This window comes from Amblyomma mixtum, chromosome 5 (assembly GCF_055824585.1).
Source record: "Amblyomma mixtum isolate Tamu chromosome 5, ASM5582458v1, whole genome shotgun sequence".
NCBI classification, from domain to species: domain Eukaryota; kingdom Metazoa; phylum Arthropoda; class Arachnida; order Ixodida; family Ixodidae; genus Amblyomma; species Amblyomma mixtum.
Window position 1 is genome coordinate 23,057,897 of NC_143016.1, and position 9,666 is coordinate 23,067,562.

The following is a 9,666-nucleotide window of genomic DNA, read 5'->3' on the forward strand; positions in this document are numbered from 1 at the left end:
CCGTCCGCTCAGCTGTTTGTTGAACTGCATCGCTGAGTTCACTAGTACGCGAGCCCCCTTTCAAATGGTTAAATTGAAATTGAAATTTAAACCTATCTCGACACTTTTCAAAATGGAAAACTGCATGAGTAATGCAAAGGAAAAAAAAAATTGGTAGGGGTTTAACGTGGTTAAACCGAGTAGACATGCCAAAGAAGGTTTTAATTTTTCAATTAGAGGGGACACTTACTCCTTAAGGGTATGACGCGATACCTTTAGTGGATTAATGCCTATGTATGTAGAACTTGTCATTCTCTACTTAACATTCACTGATGGCGGCGAGTCCTCACACTACAACCAGCGCAGTGGTGCAGCGGTTAGCAGATGCGCCACTGCACTGGCAGGATGCTGTCTCTATCGCAGCCACTGGTAGAGCGCGGCTGGCCCTACGCTACCCCGAACTTACCCGAACTTACCCGAGTTACTACCGGAGCTTACCTGAGTAACTCGGGTAAGTTCGGATAGCAACTCCGGTTATTGGGCAACGGCACAAGATCGTACGTACGGTGACAAATTCTTGGTCGGTGCTGATGAGCGTACGAGTCCTTTCGCACTAGAAGCGACAGCATTTCAACTCTTCCAGAATGATCCTGGTCTTAGATATTCTGCAGTAATTTTTTCTTCGCCCATTTGTCATGAACGAAAGTAGTTTCACGAACGTCGAACGAGTTTTCGTGGCGTATTGCAGGCCACTACGTTTATGATTATGCGTTGTCACTTTATGTGAACACTGGCAGCCATAATTTTGATGGTGAATTGAATCAACGTAGAAGGAACAACTCTTCCATTTGGCAAGTGACTGCCGCTTCTCTCGTCGAGAGAAAAGCTCGTCTTTGCTTTCTGCAAGTGTGAGAGCCAGCGAGTTTTTCTACGTGTCATGTGCAATTACTATGTTAAGGATAGCGACTAACATAGGTTTAGCAAAAGTTCTTCCTTATCCTCTTGAGCTGAAAATACTTGAAGCTAATTATTATTTCAACTAAAAAAAATGCACTGCCTCCAAAAGAAAGGCAAATGCACGAAAATGTAAAAAAGTGAAAGTGATCCCGTTCAGAATAGGCAAAAATATATACCGTGCGCGAAAAAAAAAGTTGTGTGGCTCCACGTGGCAGACAGAATTTGCAAAAATGGTTTCTTCTGGTAACCTAATTTTTACGTAAAAGAAAAAAAACCTTATTTTGTATGAAGGCTTGCGTGGATATATATGTCACTCTAATGGAGATTTTGAAGGCTAAAAAATGGAAAAATAGTGAGAGTCCTCAAAAACACGACACTATAGCAAGGAACCCTGCTCATAAAACCTCTCCGTACTCAGAACGTTTTTAAAGCACGAACTAGAAGCCTATCATTGAATGAGGTTTTTCAGTGATAATTAGCGGCAGATTCGGTAACGACGGATTATTAAGCTGCGAGAGAGCCAAAAAGTAAAATGAAGAGCGTCTGTATGACAGTTAAAATGGGGGAAAAATATTTAATGTTTATACGCATTCCTGCCATTAGGCAGTTTGTTCTCGTTCAAGGTTTACAAATTTATGCTCTTCTAGTTTTTATGTTCGCCCAGAGGGCGTAATTTGTCGGCCACACCATTGCTAAGGCATACTCAAATTTCCTAAACCTCAAGCACTCCAAAACAGAGTTTGAGTTAACGTACTGAATGGCTGAAAAAATTTAAATATAAACGGCAATGAAAGCGACTTGCTGATTATCCTCTAAAGGATATTCATGCATATGCCTGTACATTATGGTCGCAACACAAATTTTTATATCCGCACATATGGAGAGAAAAGGTAGGTAAAACGACGAAAGAAAATGTATCCTGTGATGCAGCTCTGTTTCTCAAAATTTGTGATCGATATCAGTATCTAAAAATGTGTACTTCCTGAGGCCATATGCCTGCCAGAAAGTTTTCTAAGCCTTGCAGCTGGTAATTTTGAGTAAGCTGAGCCATCATGTGGCAAAAGCTTAGATAGCTAGAAGTCATAACCTATGATTAAAGCAATTTTTTTTTTGACTGGGTAGTCTTGGAATTAAAAAAAATAGTATTATCTTCCATGCATGAGAGTGCTGTGAGTCGCGACTTCATGGTCCGAAATGCCAACTGACATTAAACGAAAAACCAGGAATATTAATAGTGACGCCCATGAAAAGGCCTATTCTATCTAGTCCTATTCTACACGGTTGGCGTTGCTGACTAAGCCGAAGATGAGGAGAACGAGGTTGGTGGCGTGCGCGAAAAAAAAGTTGTGTGGCTCCACGTGGCAGACAGAATTTGCAAAAATGGTTTCTTCTGGTAACCTAATTTTTACGTAAAAGAAAAAAACCTTATTTTGTATGAAGTCTTGCGTGGATATATATGTCACTCTAATGGAGATTTTCAAGGCTAAAAAATGGAAAAATAGTGAGAGTCCTCAAAAACACGACACTATAGCAAGGAACCCTGCTCATAAAACCTCTCCGTACTCAGAACGTTTTTAAAGCACGAACTAGAAGCCTATCATTGAATGAGGTTTTTCAGTGATAATTAGCGGCAGATTCGGTAACGACGGATTATTAAGCTGCGAGAGAGCCAAAAAGTAAAATGAAGAGCGTCTGAATGGCAGTTAGAATGGGGGAAAAATATTGAATGTTTATACGCATTCCTTCCATTAGGAAGTTTGTTCTCGTTCAAGGTTTACAAATTTATGCTGCTCTAGTTTTTAAGTTCTCTCAGAGGGCGTAATTTGTCGGCCACACCATTGCTAAGGCATACTCAAATTTCCTAAACCTCAAGCACTCCAAAACAGAGTTTGAGGTAACGTACTGAATGGCTGAAAAATTAAAAAAATAAACGCCAATGAAATAGACTTGCTGATTATCCTCTAAAGGATATTCATGCATATGCCTGTACATTATGGTCGCTACACAAATTTTTATATCCGCACATATGCAGAGAAAAGGTAGGTAAAACGACGAAAGAAAATGTATCCTGTGATGCAGCTCTGCTTTCTCAAAATTTGCAATCAATATTAGTATCTAAAAATGTGTACTTCCTGAGGCCATATGCCTGACAAAGTTTTCCAAGCCTTGCAGTTGATAATTTTGAGTAAGCTGAGCCATCATGTTGTAAAAGCTTAGTTAGCTAGAAATCATAACCTATGATTAAAGTAAGTTTTTTGACCGTATAGTCTTGGAATTAAAAAAAAAATGTATTATCTTCCATGCATGATAGTTCTGAGAGTCGCGACTTCCCGGTCCAAAATTCCAGGTGACATTAAACGAAAAAACAAGAATGTTATTATTATAGTCTTGCACCACTGATCATCTAGAGTGGCTTGTTAGGCAAAGGGGGTCCCAGGTATCGGGTATGGAAATAGGACGGGTAAATCGACAAGTTAAGATCAGTTTACACACAAAAGCAGCTCAAAAATGACGAGCACTCTAGACGCAGAGATGGGTAGTGCGGCCCGCTGTGTGTGGGTGGTTATTTCTCGTGTATACCTAATAAAAGAAAGGAAAATATTCCCTTTGATCATGCCACTCAGTGATCGTCATGATAACTATAGTCAGTCAATCAAGTGCAGAGAGAGAGAGAGAGAGATCGTTCACGATTGGCAGCTCGCACTCAATGATAAAGTTTCGTGCAACTTGTACTGCTCACTATGAACACATGTGAACACCCACAGTCCTTTAGCTTTGTTTTTCTCTCAATGTTCTCAAATAAGGGCTCTTCTGTAAACTGCTGGAACAAATTAATCGTAAATCGCATTTTCGATTCAGCGTCAGAACTGAAGGCACCCGGACGCACCAAGAGCTTAGGAAAGGTGCGGAGTAACTGAAAGAAACGTCTGGAAGAACGAACGAGAGTACGTTAGGGCAACTTTAGTCGTAGTTTCATGCCAATATGTGGGCAAAATATGAGGTACGATAATGTGAGACATCAATATTGAAGAAAATTTATGGTATGATGCTGATAACACTGAGAAAAAGATGGTGTCGGAAACTTCTCAACGATAGCGCCCTACAACGAAAAAGATGCTCGTTGGTAGGTTCGTTGTGACGGTGTGCCCTTTTGCTTCGAATAACGGCTGCACCAGCATAGAGTGCGACATCTGCTCTTGCAATCACCCTACGGCTGTGGTAACGACTTGATTCCTGAAATTGAAGATTCGGTCTGGGGTGATTTCTTCAACAAAAAGGAAGCGCTAAATGCAGAATCTTCTATTTCTTTTGCAAGCTGACGTTACTTTCAGTGAACTTTACACAAGCATTGTAATTTAATTTTGACGTTTTGAGGCTTTAGAAGTCGTTTCATCAATAAACTTCTATCCTCTGTACAATGCATTGTTTCTTGTTATTCGTAAACTCCTCTGTGCGCATTCAATACCATTTCTCCTGCCTAAGCTTTTAATGCAGATAGAGTTATTTTTATAGGAATATCAAGGCGAGGCCGGAAGCGCCTTCTTAACTAGCTTCAGTTAAGCCAGAAGTGTCGCGAGATGAGCAATCTAGTTTTTTTTTTTTTAGGAATACGAGGCAACTCAAGGTGGGACATTGGAACGAGATTTAATCAAAGAAACCATTCTGATGAGCAACGCAGCGCTATTTGTAAGGACGGTTTGGTGAACCTGCTGGTGCAAGGTCCTGCCGAGCAGTAAAGCACTAGAAATACTTCAACCTTCGTTGGTTAGTTGAGCATAACGCTAAATTCTTGTTCGTCCTTCAAACGTCTTCTTACATTCGATTATTTTTTTGAAGTTTAATACCCCTACAATGACAGACTCATTTATTTAGGAAGTTATTAGTTTTAGAATAATTCCCGGTGTTTACTCAGGAGGCGACTTCATTTCTCCGACGATCTGGTGCAATCTCGTGTCGAAATATCATGGGCGTATCGTTAACGGACAAAATAATGGACAGAATAGCTAACGGACAAAACAGCGGTCCGCACAAAAAGAAAGCAAGGGCTGTTATTTGCTCCTTTTCAATAAAGCGAGCTATGGTGTGCTCGGGTCCTTCAGCGGGGATGTGCAGCGAGCAAGGAGCGACACAGGCTGGAATATAATTTCTCACAAATGTGTCTAAGGGCTCGACGAATAAAAAAAAAAGAGACGTCACAAAGAACAATTCAAGAGACCTCGTCGAAATAGGGCAGCATGTAACCCAGGAAGAAAAAAGCACGTGATGAAAGAGTATTGTGAGCAATATACGTCTTCAAAGGAGGGTTGGTTGGGTCGTAAAAATAAAAGAAGCGAATCCTTCCCAGCGGCAAACATTTTCAGAAATCTTGCATTGGTCTCCAAAGCCGCATTCTCGCCATTGCAAATGCGAGAAGCAAAAATGATGATCCCAAAAGAAAATCGGCTTCACATAAACTTTCCTCCCAGTTCAAGGCTCTTTCGAGTTAGGGACGTTTTGTTATGTTTTATTCATGCTTTAACTTCGGGGAGATTGTTTCGCTTGCAGCGCTCTAGCGTTCCAAAAGGCGCCGCCGTCTCTTCCCACACACTTCTCTTGAAGCCGATTTTAAGGCGCTCAGATTTTCATAATCGAATTACCGTCGGCTGGCGAGGCTCATCGAAGAAAGGAATGAAAGATAAAAGCCTCAAGAAGAGAAGATAATGCGGGACGAAAGAAAGAAAAACCTTAATTTCACAAAGAGAGTGGAATTAAGCCGTGCAGAAGGAGGAAATAAAGCAAACGCCACAAAGGAAAAAAAAAACTTGTTTTCATTGTTTTATTTCTTACCACGTACGTTTCATTGTTTGAAAGCTTCTTCAATTCTCTAGGCATCTGGTCATCACACGCTTTCAGCGATGTTTTTCTTGTTCCTTGGTGCTCGCTCACAGCGGCGCCTCAATTGAATTCAGTCTGCGTTTTATCCGTCATTCAACTTCGCCGGGGAAGTGCGTTTTCACTCCATGAAGAAAGGCTGTCTTAATCGCACGACCGGCGGTGGGTTTCTTGCAAAACACTTCGAGAAATCTAATTCCATCATATTCGATCTCACGCTACGTTTCTCGAAAACGCAATACTTCACGAACTCTCTTTCTTTTAGTATAAGCGTGTGAATCTTACTCGCCCTCGAGAGCAGCCCGAACAATAGGCATGCTGTCGACACGAGGCTGCAAAGAAAGCCAGTACTGAAGCGGTGGAATTTTGGCAAAAACGTAAAAAAGTCTTCGGCGAGGTTCATATTAATTTTTTTTTCAGGTGATTCAAAATAAGCGCAAAATAAAAGAGGCGTTCGCCTTAGACGGTTTCCTAATGTTAGGCCTTGTAATAGGTCCCTCCCTGTTTGAGCCGCTTTGAACTAAGAATATTAAATGCAAAACATGCTACATAATTTAAGCCAGACGCCCTTGGCAGCAAACCTGCTGGATGGCGCTCAGAAATTAATAAAGGCTGTGCAGAGAATAATAGAACGTAGTGAAATAAGCGTGTAAATCTATAGTATTCTTTAAAAAGGCTTTTCGGTCCCCTACAACACGATACCTTTTCGATCGTTTGCTGTACCACACGTATTGACTTGTGATTACTACAGTGATATAAGAACATATAAGTTTCTTGGTGCACGTCGTCTAGCATTTCGCTTCTCTTCTACCACCTAGATTGACAGCTGCCTTTGTTTGCGCCTGGCCGAAGGTATGATTTCTGCCGAGAATTCAGAGCTGTGAATGTTTGTCTTCTTTTCTGTGTCATTGTTTTGTATGCGCTGTGTATGAAAACCAGGAAGGGTCAGAAAGCAACTTCACCGACGAAGACATGATCATCGGCATCTGATTAATGCGTTGAGAATAAATTGCCCTTTCTCTCTCTTTCTTATTTCTATGTCTTGAACATTATAAGCTTAATGAAAGCAGCCCTTTTTTTCGGTTACTTAGCTGGCACATGTCAAGCAATATGAATGGAGGTCTTGCTGAGCCGGTTTGCAGTAAGCCAGCGCTTGCAGCAGACGAACGTTTTTGAAGAGCGAATATTTTTGAACATTTCTGCGCGTTTGGCTTGCTTCTGATAGCGTGGAACATGGCGTAGGAGACCATCGTTGCTAATGCCTTCACTAAATATCTGAGGTAGCGTAAGCTTCGAGTATATTATTTTTTCTGCGTTAGGAATATAGTCCTCATTGGGTGAAAACATAGCTGCCTATGTTTCCGAAGTTTCCACCCACTCCCCCCCCCCCCCTCTCTTTTCCACAAACATCTACCAGAATGCCACGCATCTTTGTTATGAAAAAGTCACGGTGGAATCGGAAGGCGATTAATATAAAAGCGAAAATGTAAAACTGAATTGAGAACTCATAACACAGATTTGTCGCATCCCATCTTGTGATCGCCCGTTAATTTTTTTCTCTCGCTCAAAACCTATCTCCGATGTGCCTGCGACGTTTAAGTATTAGATAAATTACTTTTTGCAAATGCGTTGTCGGTGAATGTTTTTTGACTGGGCCCAATCCGCGCCTGAAAGCCGTTTTCTCTTTGCGGAAAGTAAAAACTGGAGGCGGGCTTATAAAAACTAAGCGTTCATGGTGACATAAAAGTAACACCTAAGGCGGTACTGCATTATTTTGAGATCATCACAACCATGCTTAACGGAGCCTTTAAGGAGTCTCTGAGTTTGTATTAGGTTTTACCCCTAGTTATAAATTTTAGAATTGACGTGTGCCACAAAACCACATAGCGCCGACAAATTTGGTGGAATCTGCATAGGGAATGACGCTTGCTCTTTGACGAGTTCGCCTTCGTTTGCTCACGGGGATTCCACTGGGCTATACGCAAACGAACAACGCTTCTCGCTTGTTCGTCCTCGCTTTGTTTAGTTTTATTTGTTCTTACTTTAACCCTCCGCACCGGAGATTAAGTGGGCAGGAGAGAGGAAAGTAAACGTTACACCGTAGGCAATGCAGGTAATATGCAAACATGGGAAACTCAGCAAAACAGACGCACAAAAGAACGGAGGTGTACAGTAATAAGCATCACAAGGAAAAGGCAAGTTCATCCTTACATTAGAGAACAAAACGCTCCTCTAGAAGTAAAGGTGTTAACCGAAAACCCTAACGTTCGCACTCTTTGCCGTAGAGCTGTGTAATGGAGCTTTCACACTAAAAGCTTACCTCGTACATGACTAAACCGTCAAAGCCACCACTCACTCTTTGAACCCCGTCCAAGAAAGACGGTTGCGTCCATGCTTGCACAACAGCACGTCTCGGCTTCCTCGTCCGAACAATGCTGCTCCTTGTTTACTCTGTCTGATTAATTAAACTACGGGGACAGCTCACGTCATCCAAACAACGTACGTCTGGACCATTTATCTTTATTTCCGCGTGGGTGATGTGGAATTTCAGTGAGCGGACAGCCGAGCTCTTGCGTTGCACAGAAGGTGACCCCCCTCGCCTTCGTTTATTCCCTTTATACGGCTGCCCTACAAGGCGGCGTTTCTTGGGCTCTGCTTTTGTCAGTGGCAGATGTTGTCAACGCGTTCATTTTTCTCCCTTCCAATTCCGTCAGTGGGGAGCCCGAAAATGCTCTGCCGTAAAGCTATACGTCTCCGCTGTTAGTGTTCTTATCTGTAGGTTTGGCCCCGGTGATGTAGTTCACGATAACGTACGTACGCTGGCTGCTGGAAAAGAGAAGACACATGTCTCTCATACTCAGTGAGCCCTAACTGCGGTTTTGTGCTCATGAAACGCTAACCATTCGTCAGCAATCCTTCTATGATGAAAATCTTGCCCTGGCCTGCCTCTCACTGGACCGTTTTGTTCCCAGGTACGCTACCACAATGGTACTGGAGCAGCCGGAGCACATGGCAAACTGCTAAACAGGTGAAATAGGTTTTTCTGACATCTAGGTACATTCCATACCTATACGCCACCTTCTATGAAAGTCAGCCACGTGTTAACGCTTTTGGTAGAAATCTTGAATTTACCGATTCATAGTAGTACGCCTGAAGCGGTGCTATTCAATACGTACTACCGGCACTATCACACATTGTGAATGCTATACGCACTATTATATCGTTTATGGTCATGGATATTTTGTGGTACCTTTGGAGAAAAAATATTTGTGCTTCTTGTCATCCACGTTTATTTCTGAAATGAGATGGTTCAGTCGTGGAATCCACTTGCACAGGGTGTTCAAATGGTTCCGCAAGTTGCTTTATAGATTATTTAATCCGCCTGAGCTATTGCACCGAGTCTGACAAAGTAGTTTCTACATTAATGGCGGCATCAGTTCGTTACAAGCAACCCGTAGGTGCCCTTGAAATTACATTTATTATCAGAAATCACAAATGTTTTATTTTTATTGCATGGTTTTACATTGCATGTTTTATAAAGAGGAACCCCAGAACTCAGCACAGGAGTCATGTGAGGAGTCCGTAAATTAAACAAAGGGAATGCATCAGAGGTTGTCCTTTGAGATACAAAATGAGTACAAAAGAATAAACAAGAACTAAAAATAATAAAAAACGAAACATTGCATACAACTTTGCATAGTCTTGGTTATCCTATTAAGGGTTCGAGTGTCCTAATTTCTTGCTTGTGTGAAAGAAGCTACATGTGTGACGTAAAAGTTTGTGGTTACTGATTCCACAGCTTTGTAGCTAAAAACGAAAATGAGAACTACCCGTAATTTGTTCGAATGGGTAGTGCGA

The 9,666-nt window shown here is 41.8% G+C and overlaps 1 protein-coding gene across 1 annotated transcript in view; it reads left to right on the plus strand.

Moving 5' to 3' along the window:
* LOC149341534 (uncharacterized) overlaps window positions 1-8,863 on the plus strand; it is a 50,184-nt gene extending 41,321 nt beyond the window's left edge. Inside the window, exon 3 of the mRNA XM_089542763.1 lies at window positions 8,781-8,863. Within this exon, the coding sequence (XP_089398889.1) occupies window positions 8,781-8,840 (60 nt within the window). The 3' untranslated portion in view covers window positions 8,841-8,863. The remainder of the gene's footprint in view (window positions 1-8,780) is intronic.
* The last annotated feature ends 803 nt before the right edge of the window (window positions 8,864-9,666 follow it).